General features: G+C 37.4%; 1 protein-coding gene across 4 annotated transcripts in view; it reads left to right on the top strand.

Annotated features, from left to right (window-relative positions):
• The window catches only part of TBC1D19 (TBC1 domain family member 19), a 161,836-nt gene that overhangs the window by 110,837 nt on the left and 31,169 nt on the right, over positions 1–19,830 (top strand). For all 4 annotated transcript variants that reach the window (XM_036852005.1, XM_036852007.1, XM_036852006.1 and 1 more), the window contains 2 exons: positions 12,422–12,506; positions 15,641–15,685. In XM_036852005.1, the coding sequence (XP_036707900.1) occupies positions 12,422–12,506; positions 15,641–15,685 (130 nt within the window). The remainder of the gene's footprint in view (positions 1–12,421; positions 12,507–15,640; positions 15,686–19,830) is intronic.

The following is a 19,830-nucleotide window of genomic DNA, read 5'->3' as shown; positions in this document are numbered from 1 at the left end:
AAAGCATTGGATATTAAATTAATTAATATCACAGATAGTAAGTACTATAGGAGTGTGCTTTAACCTTTATTTTCCATTTTTATCATATTTTAGTCCAAATTGTATTATTTTTAGATTTCACATAATTTTTTCAGTCATACATCTCCTGGCCTCTGCTACTCTTAGTACTTTGTAAAGCTTTAATGTGGATCTTTATCCTTATAACATAAAAAAAGGATAATTATAACACCTAAGTTCTGTCTTTGGGAATTATGCAGAATTAAATTTTCCTCATGTGGATACTTTCCATGATCATACCTTTTAATAATTAATTTTACAATTAGTCTGACTTATCAGAGAGAAGTTCATTTTAAGTAATAAAAATTATAATTGTATGTATTGAAAACAATATCATCAGAAATTGAGTTCTGATTTTTCAATGGGAAAAAAATTTTATCCCTATACGTGTGTTGTGCGTGCACACTTGTATGTGTATGTATGTATGAGATAAGAAAGAAGAAAGGCTTTTCTTGTCACTAATTATAGGCTTTCCTTTGGCAGAGCTGCCTAGCAACACAACTGCTCTGTGGGAAAATTGTTGATTGTAATGGAGTGAACTTAATGTTTCTGGCATGCTCTATGTCATAACCAATTTATTGGGTTTTGTGACTAGGCTACAAAATTAGATAGCACGTGGCATTGCTGTGTCCATATATAGATGAGAAAACCTCCAGTAATCCCTCCTGAAGGAAAATCTGGGCCTATGCTACAAGGATACACAGGCACTCTTCTGAGTGCCTCATGTTAGTTACCTAAATTTTATAAGCAACAACACTGAGCATTACAGAAATAATGTTTTGAGTAATAAGTCAACTTTTTTGTATTCCAAAGTTTAGTTTTTATTTTGCATGAAATTCTTAAAAATACTTCGTGTGCTGAAAGTTTTAAATTATGTCAGAGTTTTAAAATGTGTTCAAACAGAAGACAACCCTTATTCCATGGAAATATATTGGGTAGTTTGACAATATCATTTTCAGGTTCTAGTACTTAATAGCATCATGACAACCTATAAAAGTTAACTTATTGTCCAAAGTATATAAAATATTTATAGGGGAGAATTTTTATATAGTAAAGAGAAGACATGGGAATTAATCTTTCTGTTGGGTGACAAATTCTCTACCATACGCTTGGCTTATCTAGCATATGCTTAGTAGGAATACTGACATATTAGAATATGCCATAGTTATACATATTTTAATGCCATTGAATGGTGTTCAAGAAAGGCCCAGGTGCAATCAGATATCCTTTATTCATGTCAAATTATTGAGTGTCTGTTCTGATACAGGCACTGTGTAAGGTGCTGCATAAGATGTTTATTAAGCTCACATTTCAGTGAAAAATGAGGTAAAGGCAAATACATAGTTATAATTTGATAAATGCTCTGATAGACGTTTATGCAATGTCGCATGCAAATACAATTAAAGGAGAAATAAATTCTGGGAGTAGTTCAGCTTAGCGGTGGCTTCAGAATAGAAATGTTATCTGAAATGTCTGGTTCTTTTTCCTTTAATTTAAAAATTAAAAATTTTTTTTATCGAAGTATGGTTGATATACAATACTATATTATTTTCAGGTGTACAACATAGTGATTTGACATTTATATACATTACAAATTTATCACCGTGATAAGTCTAGTAACCATCTGTCACCATACAGAGTTATTCCAGTTATTATTGACTGTATTCCCTGCGCTGTACATTATATCCTCATGACTTCTTTGTTTTATAACTGGAAGTTTGTACTTCTTAATCCTCTTCACCTATTTCGCTCAACCGCCCCACCCACCTCCCCTCTGGCTACCATCAATTTGTTCTCTGTATCTATGAATCTATTTCTGTTTTATTTTGTTTGTCTGTTTGTGGTTATTTTTTTTTACGATTCAACATATAAATGAAATCATGGTATTTGTCTTTCTCTGAGGAAATGTCTGGTTCTTAAAGGCAAGGAATTAGGAGACTGAGAAAAACAAAAATAAACATGAGCCATGTGCATATGGTGATTAGTGAGGAGAGATTAGCTTTTCATGGCAGTGAACAACTCTGGCGGTTCAGGCTAAGCTTAATGAGCACTTGATATAGAGCAAGGTCTGTGTGAACAGAGAGAGAGGACAAATGTGAAAGACATGTCAATACCATGACCTATCATTACAATCACTTCCTCCTGAATACATGTTCAACTCCCTCACCCTTCTCCCAATTTCTAGTAGTAATTACCTGACAAAACCTTAATCCTGGTTAAGTACAACTCTCCACCAATTCTGTGGCTGCAGTGTGCATTTGAAAGTGGCTGGAGAAAATCATGCAACCATGATAACTGGTTTGATTTAAATTCATGACCTTTAACCTCAAGAGAGTCCTTACTTCTGCTCGGCATTTCTACTTCATTTCCCTACTCCAGTCATTCATCCATTCTCCTAGAGGACTTCTCATACCTCCTCTCTCTTCAGATCTCCACTTCTTCTCTCTCAGGTAATGACTTTGAGTCCTGTTTCTGAAAAAAATAGAAGTTCTGAGAACCGCCCTCCACCACACATATTCCACCTACCTGCCTCTGCACCCATATATTCAGCTTTCCCTTCCTCTCATTATGGATAAACTGCCCGGGCTTTTATTTATAACAAAACCAATCCCTGCATTTGGACACTGAAACTCATCTTCCCTCGGTACTCAAAGGCAGTGCAATTGTTAGTTTTTCCATCGTCAATTTTACCATTTCTATTGGATCACTCCTCTTAGTATACAAATGCGTGGTTATTTCTCTCAATCTGAAAAACAAAGCAAAATAAAGTGAAACAAAAATCTTCCTTATCCCTTCCAGCTACTGCCCCATTCCCCTGTTCCCTTATTTGGCAAAACTTCTTTTAAAAAAATCTGCAGGTATTGTTTCTAAGTCCTATCCTCCTATTCTCTCTTGAACCTTCCTTAATCAGTCTTTTTTTGCCCAGCTGTCCTACTGAAGATCACGAGTGACTTCATATTGCTGAATCCAATGGTCATTTCTCAGTTTTCACCTTACTTTATCTGTTTGGTCACTCAATCATGCCTTCTCTTTGATTCTGTTTCTTCAGTTGGCTTCTAGGATATCATGCTTTCTGGTTCCCTTCTATCTTACTGTCTGGCATTCTCATTCACCTTAGCTGATTTCTCTTCATCTCCCTGTCATACCCTGGAGTACGCCAAGGATAAGTCCTTGGACCTCTTTTTTCCCCCCATCTTTGCCATTGGTGATCTCATATATTCTCCTAAGTTTAAGTACCATCTGTACACTGACAACTTCCAAATTTATATTTATCTTTAATTTATATTTGTCTTTTTGGGCTTTCTGGACCTCTCCCTTCAACCTTAGGCTTATTTATCTGGTCCCAGTGACCTGTTCCAAAATCTTATTATCCCAGGCTTATTTCCTGACCACTTTTAGGTTCCTAATTAAAATACACATCAAACTTCTCCCAATATATATATACATGTGAGTATGCGTTATCCCTCTTGTCTGCATTATTTTTCTCTGTAGCACTTACCACCATATAACATACAATATATTTTGCTTCTTTCCCTCTGTCTTCCTTCACAAAAACATAAACACTATGAGGACAGGGATTTGTTGTTGTTGTTGTTTCATTCATGGCTGTATTCTCAGTCTTTAGAACAGTGCCTGCCACATAGTAGGAGTAAATACTTGTAGGTAGGTAACTAGGTAGGAAGGAAGGAAGAGAGGGAGGGAGGGAGGCAAGGAGGGAGGGAGGGAGGAGGAAGGAGAAAGGAGAAGGGAGGGAGGGAGGGAGGGAAGGAGGGAGGGAGAGAAAGAGGAAGAAGGAAGAAACTATCAGAGGTAGAATCAGGAGGATTTTGGTAATTGGCTAAATATGCAGGTTGAGAGAGAAGGAAGAATCAAGAATGACTTGAGTTTTCAGGCTTTGGATAGTTATAAGCATGGTGATAACAAGAGTTAAGATTAGAAAAACAGGAAGGATGTGTAAGGTTGGAAGTCAGGGGGATGGAGCAGAGAAAGATTTTTAAAGTATATTTTTCTCCATAAGAAGGTAACAAGAAGATGAGAGCCCATGCCCAAGCAAGAAGCTAGACCAGAAAAAGTCTTTGTTTTTTATTTTTCTCCCTGTATTCTCTAATGGTTGTAAGTGAGGTTATCAGCACTATCTGTGTCATTTATTTATGGAGTGCTTATTAGGTGCCAAGGTCTGCTCTAGACACTTTACGTACTTTACAGCTAATTCTTACAACACCCTGTAAGGTAGCTTTATTTCTGTTTTACAGATGAAGAAGCAGAGGCTCAGAGCCCAAACTCATACAGCTACCAGGACCCAGGCTAGGTCCATTCAGTTTCAAAGCCCTGTAAGCCACATTGCTCTTTGATTTATGAAAATTTAAGTCAGGGCAGAGTGCTTCAAAAAGTGATTCTTGAAATTTTATCGTTCAAAAATTCTCCAGATTAGTTTGGATAGAAATGCAAGAGCACCACAAATTTAAAAATTGTGTAATAGTTGTAAGTTAAAATGATTGCCCAATTGATACACATTGTTTCTTAATTGCTTTTTATTACATAAATAACTTATTTCTCAAAAACATTCATTATAAACATATTTTCAAAAGACTAAAGTAAGCTATAGGCCCATGTAAATCTTTTACAGCTGTACGTAGAAACGTTAGGTGTAATTCTGCTATATAAACTGTAGTTCAGACTTACACATCCAACTTGTGCTTCCACTTACAGCTTTTCAAAATAAAATAAATCATTACTATATATACCCTCATCCTCATAAAGTTCAATTTTTACTTAATCAGTGAGTAATCAAAGTTAAATTTTCTAGTTAATTTGATTGAGACTGTCATCTTCATATAGTCACATTTCTAGCAAATTTACAGTTGAACTATCACTTCATTACAGATACAAAATTGGAATCTCAGAAGTTAAAACAACAACTCAGGTTAGAACAGGAGTTGGTAGCTCGTTGCTTGCATGCTAGGGTTGCACATCAGTACATAATGTGTAACATCCCACCTCTGGCTTATTACACTATAGTCACCAAGGTTCTCTCAAGAACAGTCTCAGATATCTTGTCTGCTCTAAGGCAATAAGGACTTGAGAGGTATATATTTAAGCACAGAGCTTCTCCTAACATTACTATGTTCCCACCAGTTTCTAAGGGAAAGTTGATACAAACATTTTTTTAGGAATTGTTTTCCCTCTAGGCAATGGTAGAAGGATATTTGTAAGTATACTTTTCTTTTGCATTATTTTACTTTAATTGTATTAGCTTATTAGTAGCTGTATTAGTTTGTTATTATTATATTAATTGTATAACTTTTTTAGTTATATTAATTGTATTAGCTTATTATTGCTGCTATAACAAATTAACATAAATTTAGTGGCTTAAAACGAAACAAGTGTATTCTCCTACAGTTCTGTCTGAAGATCGGGAAGTCTTTTGAAATGGGCATTAGTGGGCTAAAATCAAGCTCTTGTCAGGGCTGTCTGTGTTCCTTCTGGAGGCTCTGGAGAAGAGTACATTCCCTTGCCTTTTCCATCTTGTTGGGTACATCTGCATTCCTTGGCTCATGATCCCTTTCTCCATCTTCAAAGCCAGCAGACAGCATCTTCAAATCTCTCTTTTTCTGACTATGCTGCCTCTCTTTTTCATTTATGAGGATTCTTGTGATTACACTGGGCCTAATGAGATAATCTAAAACAATCTGATTATCTAAAGACCTTCAGTTTAATCACATCTGCAAAATTCCTTTTGTCATGTAAGTTAGCATGTCCACAGGTTGTAGGGATTAAGGTGTAGGTATCCTTGGAGGCCACAGTGGTACTGGAAGGTTTGACAAGAGAAGAGACTAATATTATTTACTGGTTTGATAACATTTCATGGATTTAGAATTTTTTAGAACCTAATGATTTACTAAATTATTGGCAAATATTTATCACATTTATAGGTCTAAAAATAAAAATGATTATGATAATTTCACAATATATACAAATATTGAATCATTATTTTGTATACCTGAAACTAATATAATGTTATATGTCAATTACATCTCAATAAAAAAACTATATGATTATGTCAGTAGATGCCCCAAACATATTGAATAACATTTATTTTTTAAAATTGTGGTAAAAAAACCGCTTTATAAAATTTACTATTTTAACCATTTCTAAGTGTACAATTCAGCAGTGTTAAGTATATTCACATTTTTATGAAACCTAACATCCTTTTTTTGTACTAACTCTTTATACACTAGAATGGAAGTGTATTTTATTGACTTATGAATAATATTTTTGTGAAACCAACATTTGCCATCTTAATGTAAGTTAATGTTATTTAATGTTGAAATATTAGAGATGTTCCCACTAAAGCAAGGAAAGAACATGAGTCATTTTGGAATTTCTAGCCAATGAATAAGATAAGAAAAATAAAATGATAGATACCAGAAAGGATACAAAATTATTATCAAATATAGAAATTCAAAGGAATTAACTGAAAACCATTAGAACTATAATTCAATTAAATGCCTGTTTATGAAATAAAATATTGAAATCATTTACTCTTTTCAATATGAGAAGTAATCATTTGGAATATATAATGGAAAATAAAGAGCCAGGCAACATAAATCCTTTATTCCTGAAGAGGGATCTGGGTGGCACATCCCAGTGACCACTACATACTGCTACCATCTTAGTCCCAGCCACTGTCAATGGTCTTCTATAGGGCCTCCCTGCTTCTGCCCTTGTCCCCCATGGCCAATTCTCTTCACAGTGGCTAGAGTGATCCTTGTAAAATAAATTAGGTCATTTCACTCCTCTGCTGAAAACCCCGCAGTGGATCTCCATTTCACTTCCAATAAAAGCCAATATCCTGACAATGGCCCACAATGCCTTGCATAATTTGGCCTCTTTTTACCTCTCTCATATATCTCTTTCTACTCATCTGCTCCAGCCACACTTGTATCCATGCTGTTACTCCAGTACATCAGGCATACTCCTGCCTTAGCACCTTTGCAGTTATTGGTTCTTCTGCCTGGTGTGCCCTTCCTCCAGATATCTATGTTGACTTCCTCAAGTTCTTTCAAGTCTTTGATCAGATGTTACCTTCTCAGTGAAGCCCACCCTGACCATCCTCTTTAAAGTGGCAATCACCCTTCCCCATTTCGCCTTTGCTTTTTTCCCAATAGCACTTCCCACCTAATACATTATATGATATAAGTATTTATAATGTTTGCTATTTATTACCCCCCACCATAATTAAGCTCCACAAGAGAGGTTTTTTATTTATTTGTTTGTCTGTTTCCTTTGTTGTATCCCAAGCACCAAGCAGCTGTAACAGTACCTGGTACATAGTAGAAACAAAAAGAAAGAATTAGTATACTGATTAAAATAAAAGTCTGAGGAAGTTATCCAGAATGGAGCATAGAGGGATGAAAGTAATTAAGAGATATGGCAGGTTGAATAAGTGTCGGTCAATCTTACATCTACAGGAATCAGGTAGAAGTGAATAGAGAATGTGAGAGAGGCATCATTCAAAAAGATAGTGTCTGAGAATTTTCCAGAAATGAGGATAAACAAAATTTCAAGGTGAAGAAACATGATAATCTTAAACCATAGAAATAAAAACAAACCCAAAATTAAATATACTGGTGGGGGGGGGAGGAACTACAGAATATAGAATAAAATTTAATAGTAGTAGTGGTAGTAGTAATTGCAGCTAACATTGTAATAATACCATGTGCTAGGCACTGCTTTATGCACTTTATGTATATTAATTAATCCCCACAATAGACTTTGATGTAGGTATTATTATTGTGTGCAGAGAGGAAACTGAGACACCAAGAAGTCCAGGAACTTTCCCAGTGTCACACAACTAGTACATGGTAGGGCTAGAATTTGAATTCCAGCAGTCTAGTTTCAAAATAAATTCCAGATGGGTTAATGATTTTACCACAAAATGAATCTATCAAAAATGCTAGACAAAATTTCCTGTTTTAGTCAGGATGCACTAGATTATACTGTGGCAACATGTAAATCCAAAATCTCAGTGTCTTAAAACAGCAAAGGTTTATCTCCTGCTCATGGTTATGTCCATCCCAGATAGGATGGGGATGTAGCTCTGTGTCATCCTCACTCCAGGACCCAGGCTGATGTCATACCCACTATCTGGAACACCGGTGGTTTCCATGCAGGGGGAAAGAGGGAACCTGGTTAACTACTCTGGTTCTTGAAGCTTCTGTTCAGAAACTTTCAAGTGACATGTATCTCTTTCATTGAGTAAAGAGCAAATCACATGACCACACCTAACACCAAAGTGGCCAGAAAAGATAAGCTAACATATGTTCCCAAAGGGGAAGAACCAGAAATATTTGATGAAAAACAACAATGGCTTTCATAATTTAGGTGAATATATAGACAACATTATAAATGTGGGAAGGGACTTTCTAAGCATGAAAGTATTGGTAGATTTGAGCATATAAAAATGTAAAATATCTCTGTGTCAAAAATAATTAACAAATTATTGAGCAAAGCCATTTATAATATACAATTAGACCAAAGTTTAGCATCCTTAATATATAAAAATTTAAACAAATCAATAATTTAAAAAATGTTAATTTTAAAATGTACTAAGATGATAAACTGGAAAATAACAAAAGAAATGCAAATGGAAAGGTGTTCAATCTCATTAGTAATTAAAGCACTATGCCATTTTTTACCTATAAGATGATAATAAACCACTTTGATGAGAATAAGAGAAAATGTGCACTATCCTACTGCTGTCTATGTTAAAAACTAAAACAAAACCTTTCTGGAGGTTGAACTATCACTTCATTACAGATACAAAATTGGATCATGTATCAAAATTGGCAACATGTATCAAAAGTTTTACATTTAAAATACCCATCACTTTGACCAGACAGCTAGTCCAGTTTTTTTTTTTAATTAATTAATTAATTTATTTATTTATTTATGGCTGTGTTGGGTCTTCGTTTCTGTGCGAGGGCCTTCTCCAGTTGCGGCAAGCGGGGGCCACTCTTCATCGCGGTGCGCAGGCCTCTCACTATCGCGGCCCCTCCTGTTGGGGAGCACAGGCTCCAGACGCGCAGGCTCAGTAATTGTGGCTCACGGGCCCAGCCGCTCCGCGGCATGTGGGATCTTACCAGACCAGGGCTCGAACCCGTGTCCCCTGCACTGGCAGGCAGACCCTCAACCACAGCGCCACCAGGGAAGCCCGCTAGTCCAGTTTTAAGAATTTAAATAAAGGTGTACATAAATATTTAGCTGTAAGGAAGTTCACTGCAACATTGTTTATAGCTGGGGAAAAGTGGAAATAATTAAATGTTCAACAATAAAAAAACAGGTTAAATAAACTATTGTTCATCTGTATAGTGGATTATTCTGCAGCATTAAAAAATGTGGGTATAAAATACTTATTTTATAATTTTTTTTTACAGATTTATTTACTTTATTTATTTTTAAAATTTTGGCTGTGTTGGGTCTTTGTTGCTACGCATGGGCTTTCTCTAGTTGCGGCGAGCGGGGGCTACACTTCGTTGCGGTGTGCGGGCTTCTCATTGCAGTGGCTTCTCTTGTTGTGGAGCACAAGGCATGCGGTCTTCAGTAGTTGTGTCACGTGGGCTCAGTAGTTGTGGCTCATGGGCTCTAGAGCACAGGCTCAGTAGTTGTGGCACATGGGGTTAGTTGCTCCATAGCATGTGGGATCTTCCCGGACCAGGGATCGAACCTGTGTCCCCTGCATTGGCAGGTGGATTCTTAACCACTGTGCCACCAGGGAAATCCCTTATTTTATAATACTGAGAGAAAGTAGAGTAAAGAACAGTATGCATAATCCTATTTTGTTGGAAAAATTTATGTATGTATGTATAAGAACAGCCCGGAAGGATATACATCAAAATATTAACACTGGTGGGATTGTGGGTGTTCTTTCTCCATTTTTTAATTATCTCTATTTCTAATTTTTTTTCTAATTTTTATCATAAACATGTATTGCTTGCATAGTCTTTTAAAATATAAAAATAAATCAGAGCAATGGTTGGTACGCATCTCACCACTGCGCCTGACTGATGCCCAGTCTCCATATCTATCCTGTTTCTAAAGCTGGGCCCCTTTCTTGTGTCTTGAGCTCATGGTTCCCTCTCCATTCACTCCTGCTGCTAGTCCAGCCCTGATTTTGTTCCCCAGTTCTGTTAACTGGGCTTCTGCCTTTTTCTGTTATTTCTGAATTCTTTTCTCAGTAACATCTTTTGAATCCCAGGACTTCTAATACCAGGACCTAGATTTCCTGTCACTAATCACCTTCCTGGGGATTGGTTCCCTGCCTCCAGGCTGGTATCAACAATCCAGTTCCTCCTACTGGACATCTTTGATTTTGACTTTCTGCCCTACCTATTTTCCTCTCCAGGTAGAGTTGCCATATCTACCTGCTGGTCAGGACAACCAGCTTCTAACCTGTGTTGGGCTGCCACTTGTTCTACTGCTGCTAATCCCTTCTAGATACCATGAGTTGCCTTCCCTCCCACCCTGACGTGCCCACTGCCAGCTGCTGCATCCCAGCAATGAGCCTAGTTCCATTTTCCTGCACTTTTCAAACTGCTCTGTGCCATCGTAGTTACCTAGGTTCCCCCCCCTACATTTCTTATCTTATTAAATTTCTTCAAGTTGGTTCTTTTTTCCAGATTAAAAATACACTAAAAGAATCAACTGGTCAGCATCACTAATCATTAGAGAAATGCAAATCAAAACTACAGTGAGGTATCACCTCACACCAGTCAGAATGGCCATCATCAAAAAATCTACAAACAATAAATGCTGGAGAGGGTGTGGAGAAAAGGGAAACCCCTTGCACTGTTGATGGGAATGTAAATTGATACAGCCACTATGGAGAACAGTATGGAGGTTCCTTAAAAAACTAAAAATAGAACTACTATATGACCCAGCAATGCCACTACTGGGCATATACCCTGAGAAAACCATAATTCAAAAAGAGTCATGTACCACAATGTTCATTGCAGCTCTATTTACAATAGCCAGGACGTGGAAGCAACCTAAGTGTCCATCGACAGATGAATGGATAAAGAAGATGTGGCACATATATACAATGGAATATTACTCAACCATAAAGAGAAACGAAATTGAGTTATTTGTAGTGAGGTGGATGGACCTAGAGTCGGTCATACAGAGTGAAGTAAGTCAGAAAGAGAAAAACAAATACCGTATGCTAACACATATATATGGAATCTAAAAAAAAAAAAAAAATGGTAATGAAGAACCTAGGGGCAGGACAGGAATAAAGACACAGACGTAGAGAATGGACTTGAGGACATGGGGAGGGGGAAGGGTAAGCTGGGACGAAGTGAGAGAGTGGCATGGACTTAGATATACTACCAAATGTAAAATAGATAGCTAGTGGGAAGCAGCCTCATAGCACAGGGAGATCAGCTCAGTGCTTTGTGACCACCTAGAGGGGTGGGATAGGGAGGGAGGGAGGGAGGGAGACGCAAGAGGGAAGAGATATGGGAACATATGTATATGTATAACTGATTCACTTTGTTATAAAGCAGAAACTAACACACCATTGTAAAGCAATTATACTCCAATAAAGATGTTAAAAAAAAAAGAATCAACTGGTCGTTAGTAACTTGCATTTTCTGCTGTTGTTTAAGGTTTAGGTGACTAACAGTGAGAAATCTTTTGATGAACTTTGCCCATCACACTTGGTATCTACTGTAACACTTACCATAGGTGCACCAATAGAGGGCACTCTTCCCATTGAGAGGCACAGTACTGAACTTGAAAGATTCTACCTCAGTGCCTCTCAAGCAGAAGTAGCAATGAACTACCTGTTATAAAACAGTGCTTACATATATATGGAATCCAAAAAAAAAAAAGTGGTTCTGAAGAACCTAGGGGCAGGACAGGAGTAAAGACGCAGACATAGAGAATGGACTTGAGGACACAGGGAGGGGGAAGGGTAAGCTGGAACGAAGTGAGAGAGTGGCATGAACTTACATATACACTACCAAATGTAAAATAGATAGCTAGTGGGAAGCAGTTGCGTAGCACTGGGAGATCAGCTCTGTACTTTGTAACCATCTAGAGGGGTGGGATAGGGAGGGTGGGAGGGAGACGCAAGAGGGAAGGGATATGGGAATATATGTATATGTATAGCTGATTCACTTTGTTATACAGCAGAAACTAACACAACATTGTAAAGCAGTTATACTTCAATAAAGATGTTTTAAAAAAATAAAATAAAAACTACACAAGTTAACACAACATTGTAATTCAACCATATTTCAATAAAAAATAAATTAAAGGAAAAAAACCAGTGCTTAATTGTTTTTTCCAATGTTGTACCCAGGTATTACTTTGTTTCTCCCGAGATACATCTGTGTTGGGTCACTTTGCATACAGCAGTGCTTCACCACCGAAATCATATATAAGAGGTAAAATTTTAGTATATAAAGGAAGTATTCTTTAACACTTGGTAGATAGCAGTCATGCCAAGACTGCTTATTTTATAGCATATATTAGTTGTCAAAATTTGTGTTGTAAGTTATTTAATAAGATGTCTCTCAGGTTATTTTAACCATCTTTCACTCCCACTTAAATCAGTGCCCAAGCCACTTATCGCAGATCACAGGAAAATGGTTCCCAAAAACAACGTTTAAAATTACTTCTTTATTTTTCCTGTTTGCTCTCTCCTCTGTTGCTGTTTTTGCCATATCTGTTGACTTTTATTTACCCTTCTAACTATGAGTTTATCAGTTGAATTTGCTTTTTCTTTTTTTTTTTTTTTTGGCTTTCTTTATTCCTTCTCTCAAAATGTTACACCACACTTGAAGTTTGATATAATTTATATGCTATTAGCTTTCTTAATTCTATTTTAGTGCTTTCTTCTCTTTATCACTAGCTGCCTACAAGATAATGCTATTTCAGTATCCTGCTATCACCTGGCAATTGAACTAATTTCAGCTGGAAGCCTTTCCCCAATTTCTCCTTTTTATTAAGTAGTGAACACCCAGCACTGAAAGCTTATAAGCCTATTGTGTATGGTCATTCTGCTGTTCCCATAAAGAAAGATGCTGTTTGTCCTGTATCTCCTAAGTCCAACTGTCTGCCTGATTACTACAACCCCTGCCCTAAGACAGGCCCACATTCCCAGTGCTGGGATCAGGCTCCCCCCACTTGGGGACTCTCTTGGTTACATTGCTTCTATACTGAATTGATAGAGACATTTGGTTTACTTGTTTGTTTCTTTCACATCATCTGCTGAAAAACTGATTATAGAACTTACCTAATGGACTTACCTCTAAATTCAGCCAAATTTTAATTCAGCCCTCCATCAGTTGATCCTGTCTTAACCTAGCTAACTTTGATTCTCTGTTTATTCCACATTACCCCATTTTCATTCTAAGCCTCTATATATTCCCTAAACATGGAAGGATTCCCACTCCTCTGCCCCCAAAATCATAGGTTCTTGAAGAACTAGCCTATTTCTCACAGTATCAGAAAAACTCAGATTATTTCCTTCTATGTAGGGAAAAACCCAATTCTTTCCTACTGTGTTTTGCTCCTGTGTTTTTAAATTACTACTCACACAAAGCACTTCACTTCTGACACTTTTGGTCGCACATATGTGGGGACCAATAACCACAATAACAAGCTAGTCTTGACACCACCTGGGTATCCTACAGTTTAACTCAGTTCTAACACTGTCTACCTAGAGATGCTGTCAGATTCCCACAGGTTAAGGACTCAGTTCTCACATACACACACACACACACAGACACACACACTTCAGACACCAGTCACAAGTTTAGGTTATCACCTGTTCTGACCAACTGGCTTTAGATTGGAAGTTCCAACAACCCTCTCCTTGGGTTTGACTGATTTACTAGAGAGGCCCACAGAACTCAGGGAAACACGTACTTACATTCACCAGTTTGTTAAAGGATATGATAAAGAATACAAATGAACAACCAGATGAAGAGATACATAGGGCTACGTCTGGGAGGGTCACAAGCATAGAAGCTTCTGTCCCCATGGAGTTGGAGTGCATCTTCTTCCCAGTGTTGATGTGTTTGCCTACCTAGAAGCTCTTCAAACCCCCTACTTTTGGGGTTTTATGGAGTCTTCCTCACAGAGGCATGATCAATTATTAAACTCCATTTCCAGTCCCTCTGGAGTATGAGGGGGTGGGGCTTCTAATCAAGGCTTGGTCTTTCTGGTGACCAGCGCCCATTCAGAAGCCCACTCAGAGTCACCCCAATAGGATAAAAGATGCTCCTAATGCTCTTATCATTTAGGAATTTGCACGGGTTTCAGAAGCCTTGTGTCAGGGACAGCATCAAAGACCAATATTAGAATGAGAGATGCTCCTAATGCTCTTATCAGTTAGGAAAGTACAAGGGTTTCAGGAGCTCTGTGCCAGCAACCAGGGGCAGAGACCAATGCACATTTTCCATTGTCTCACACTCACCAAGTCCACCAACCCATCATCAATTTCCCTCTCCTCTAAACCTCTAAAGCACTTAAAGCCTGTGCCAGAAAATTTAGCAAACATATCTTAATGTTTCCTGTTTTAGTCTGGATTATAAGCCACATGGTTCAGACACCATATCTTATATCTACTCTGTTCACCTCTCAGCACCTAGCCCAGTATTGAGTACCCAGCAGGTATTCTCTATCATCCATCCGTCTACCTACCTACCCATCTATCATTTCATTCTCTTCTTACTCACAAGATCAATCCTTGTTGTCTCCACCCTAACCTAAACTGCTCATGCAGTTCTTCATTTCCTCTCTCCCACCATTCCCAACCAAAAAAAAATTTTTTAATTAAAAATCTTACCTTAGAGCCAAGTGCAAAAATGCATGTGACTTTTCAGTAGACTCAACAGTGTTAGAAAAACTGTCCAGATAAGAGCTACCTACTTTTTCCCACCTCAGTAGAAGGTGGGAAAAAACTCAGACCTTTAAAAGTTTTGAGGAAAAACTTTTTAAAACTCACTTAAACATTTAATTATGGTGAATATACTTTAATTTTCTGAGATAATCCTGATTTCAAATATTTAGCCTCATTCTCAGACCATATCAATTGTTTAGGAATTCAGAAAATATTACCACCATACAGTGAAAGACATTTAATTTTAACTTTTTAGCTCATTCCATAAAAATGTAAACTAATGAGGTGTTGCAAAGCTTAGGACTTACTTTAATGACTAGACTAGAATTACGTATAATTAACACAACAATTCTAGGCTTACAAATAGATGCTGCTCTTCTTAAGTGCTTAAGGAGCTTGAAAACGTTTGTTCTTTTAATTATTTTGTATCACTTACCTTGTAGTGCTTAAGTTTATATTATTGACTTTAATTGATGAAAGGATTTGCTAATACCAAAAGATTGGCTGGCATATTTTCAAATTAATTCCATATCATAAAATGAAATGAAAGGAGATTGTACTATAGTAGTTTTTTAAATTCCATTAATTTTTAGTATATTCACAAAATTAATTTTTAAAGTTTTTTCTATTTTATCTAATCATATTGGAACTCTCTCTGGTTTTCTCTTACAGGGAAACTAGGACTAGAAGAATATGCCGTCTTTTATCCACCAAATGGTAAGAGCAATGCTATTGCTTCCTCTAGTGGGAAATAGGAAAATTACAACTTTTATAATAGCACTGTGACTTTCTTATTCTCTATCTTTAAATGGATAATAATTTATCATCTAAAATAAACCTTCTATAGAATAACTATTCTAATTAATTTCATGTTTGTGGTAGGTTTTTGCTGAACTGTGCATATCCTTTCTGATTTTCCTTGAGACCAGTAGTAGCATTTGTGAGAAAGCTAAGAAGACTCAGGTGTCTAAGTCCAGGGTGCTTAGCTTTCCTCTGAAGGACATTAACTCGTCCGTCTAGGACCTTCCTTTTGGCTTTATTGGAGCAGTGCCTTAATGAGTGGATTGCCTTGTGTTGTACTTTATTGTTCTCATGATTTGACAAGTGTAATATTTATGAAATAAAAATATTTCAAGAAATACATCACTGAAAAAAGGATGTTTTGATTAAAGTGATCAAATGTATAGTGACCTCCTTGAATATTATTTCTTTGAGATTATCAGATAGTTTTAAGATATGCCTCTTGGAAAAGCAATATATAGCAGTCCTTATTATGATACTATAAAGTTGCATCCTGAAGAAGTTCTTTTACTCCAGCAGAGTTAAGAACATGGGCTTTGTAATCCTGCAGACCTGGGTTCAGATCCCAGTTCTGCCAGCTCACCCTATGACCTTGGGTAAGTTATACATCTTCGCTGAACTTCAGATTTGTCATCTATAGCACATGGGTAACAGATTAAAGGAGATAACACTGTATGAAACAGCACCAGATGTGTAGTGGGTGCTCACAAAATGCAGCTGATACAAGTTGCGTTTAGCTTCTTTACTGACCAGCGCATCTGAAACTCATCCTTGGCTTTCATGGCACTGTCCTCTCCTTGTACCTCTCAGTGTGCTGTCCCAGGTTCCCTCACAGGCTAGCCTCCTCTATCCCTCTTTAAGCACTGGCATGCCAATGTCCCACCCCACTCTTGTTCTGCTGCTCTTTTTTTTTTTTTCTGCTGCTCTTCTTTTCACACATTTTCCTAGGACTTCTTATCTGCTCTCTTGCTTCTATTTGTTAATTACTCTAAAACTGATATCTTCAATTCTGACTTCTACATTATTTAACTCAAATTTAACCTGAACTAATTAATCTTCATATGCCCACTATTTAAAAAAGAAAAAAACAAAAGCAAACTTAAATTTAAAAAACAAAACGACAACAACAAGAAAAACCAAACACTGTCCTCTTTCTCTCTCCCCTTAATTGTACTCTCATTTAACCAGTAATTCAAGGCCTAAAATCTGATAGTCATCCTTGATTCCTTTCAATCTTGGACCCCCTTCATCTAATAAATCACCAGGATCATCCAATTTTATCTTCAAACTACATCTGGAACCCTCTCCACCTCACCATAACTACTACCTTGCCCTCATTCAGGCTTTACTATCTCTAGTTTATTAATTGCAACTGACACCTAACTTGTCTCCCTTCCTCCAGTCTTTTCTAGCTTTTCTCTGTCTTTTACAATGCTGTCTCAGTTATACATCTAAAAGGAAAGTCTGAAAATTGCCATTTTTCTCCTTAAAGTTTTATTAATGGCTCCCCATTTCTTTATAAGCAATGTCCAAGCCTCTCAGCATGGCATAAGAGAACCTCTCTTGACTCTGGCCCCTATTCAGTCTAACTCCTAGCTTCATTTCTCACCATTTCACATTTCATTTTTTTTTTTAATCGCAACAATATCAAATTATTAATTCTTTACACAAACACAGCTACATACTCTCAAAAAAGCACTATGCTGCTTTCCTACCTCATGACTTCTGTTCCTATGCTTGTAATAGCGCATTCAACATTTCTTCACCTGGCTGCCCTCTGGTTCAGCTCAGGCGTGATCCTCTTCAGGAAACTTTCCTTGGAACCCCAGGTGAGGTTAAGGGCCCTTCCTCTAGGCTCCCATAGTACCCAGTGTGAATATCTTTGGTATCTCTTACTATATTATCTTGGCATTAATTGTTTATGCTTTATCTCCCCCTCTAGATTGCAAACCTCTTGAGGTTTAGAAGCATATCACTCATTTTTGCTCCTCCAGTATCTAGCTATAGTAGGACCTTAGTGAGTATTTATTTGAACTAAATTAGAGGCTTTTTAATCTTAACATTTATGTGTAAACTTTGTTACATCTGTCTCCCCAGAAACTTAATTTTCATATAACTTTTTATATTTATATAAGAATCGGAAAATAAGGAAAAATAAATACCTCTGAAAGGCCAAATGAGATGTCCATGGAGTCAAGTTTCTTTTCTCTATTCATATATAGGAGAGCTTTTCCAACTTAGTTTAGAATATATTCGCTTTTACTTAACACACATGCCTAACAAACTTGGTTTGCTGGTTTTTATGACCCCTGTAACAAAAGAAGTGTGGAAAGAAACTGATATACATAGGAAAAATGATTAACAACAGTAGAAGTGAAAATCAGAGACCTCACAAAGGAAAATAGAAAAGCTATAAAACAGCATATAAAAGCATTCCTGCAAATCAGTCTGGGACCATTTTATGTAAAAGCCAATAACCCTCCACCCTTTAAATAAGTATCATTGGGTTGTAACATATTATAGTAATTTAAGACTTTTATAGTGAGCTAAGGCACCAAGAAAAAAAATATTGCTATAACAATAATAGTAATAGTAGTCATAGCAGTAGCAGCTAACATTTTTCCATGCAGAACTATATACTAAGCAGTGTGCTAAGTACATCCCATGTATTAATTCATTTAATCCTTACAAGAACCTTCTGAGGCAGCTACTAGTATTATCCCTATTTATAGATAAAGAAGCTGAGGCACACAGTGTTAACTTGCCCAGCTGGTGAGTGGCAAAGCCAGGCTTTGAACCCAAGTTCTTTGACTTCAGAAAAGAAGTCAGACTTTTTTTTTTTTTTAACTTTCTTTTTAAAAAAAAAAATGTGTTTATCATTTATTTTAGGCTGCGTCGGGTCTTAGCTGCAGCATGCGGGATCTTCGTTAAGGCATGCAGGATCTTTCATTGCGGCACACAGGCTCTTTGTTGCAGTGCTCAGGCTTCTCTCTAGTCGTGGCGTGCGGGTTTTTCTCTTCTCTAGTTGTGGCACGCAGGCTCCAGAGCATGTGGGCTGTGTAGTTTGCGGCCCGCAGGCTCTAGTTGAGGCGCACGAGCTCAGTAGTTGTGGCATGCGGGCTTAGTTGCCCCGAGGCATGTGGGATCTTAGTTCCTGACCAGGGATCGAACCTGAGTCCCCTGCATTGTAAGGCAGGTTCTTTACCACTGGACCACCAGGGAAGTCCCAAGAAGCAGTATGCTTAATCACCATGCCCTACTACCTCAGAAAAATGTTACTGAGTTCATTGTAGTATCTTTTAGAAGAAAATTAAGTGGTTAATATATTGAAAAAGTTGATGTATGTAACAGGTTCTAGAAACAATTTCATCCAGAAAAAAAAATAGTTTAATGGGATAAACCCATTTATTATAAACTTATGAAAGAAAAATGCTACTGAATTTTGGAAAGAGCAGATTGTGGTATTTTAATTTACCCACCTTTTTTGATTCACAATCTATATTTCCCCCTCTGGCATGAGAAAGCTGCACCAGGAATGTGGGCAGTTGTCTTTATAGCCACCAAACTAGAGAGTGGGGGGTAATAGGTGGGTAAATTAAAAGCTGTTCATAAGCTGTTCATAATCTTAATACTTAAGTATCATTTCTTGTCTCAGGTAGTTTTAGAACCTTACCAGTATCAGAGGAGATTCTTCTCTGGGGATTGAGTCTGAAACTGCAGAACAAGAAGAGACAAAGAGCAGTCAGTCCACTGTCCCTTTGCTCTTTACTCAAGGCAATACCACGCAACATTTTTATATTACCTGCCCTGTTTTTCAACCTCTGCCAAAGATGGGATTACTTTGAAATCTCAAGGACACCTCTCCCACTGCCACCAAAAGTGGCCTGGCTTTCGTGGTCACAGGGGCTCACCCAGAGAGCTTTGCCTGCAGCTCACTGACACACTGTCCACCCCTGACCCAGCAACTGCTTAAATGGGGACAGAGGTTTGCTCACTCACTTCCCCACCTGTGATCTCCTTTCCTAGGATGGAAATAACAGGCCATCGTGGCATCGGACATT

The sequence above is a fragment of the Balaenoptera musculus genome, chromosome 5 (genome assembly GCF_009873245.2).
Source record: "Balaenoptera musculus isolate JJ_BM4_2016_0621 chromosome 5, mBalMus1.pri.v3, whole genome shotgun sequence".
In the NCBI taxonomy this organism is placed as follows: domain Eukaryota; kingdom Metazoa; phylum Chordata; class Mammalia; order Artiodactyla; family Balaenopteridae; genus Balaenoptera; species Balaenoptera musculus.
The sequence above is the reverse complement of the archived record's forward strand: the minus strand, read 5'-3'. Positions and strand labels throughout refer to the sequence as shown.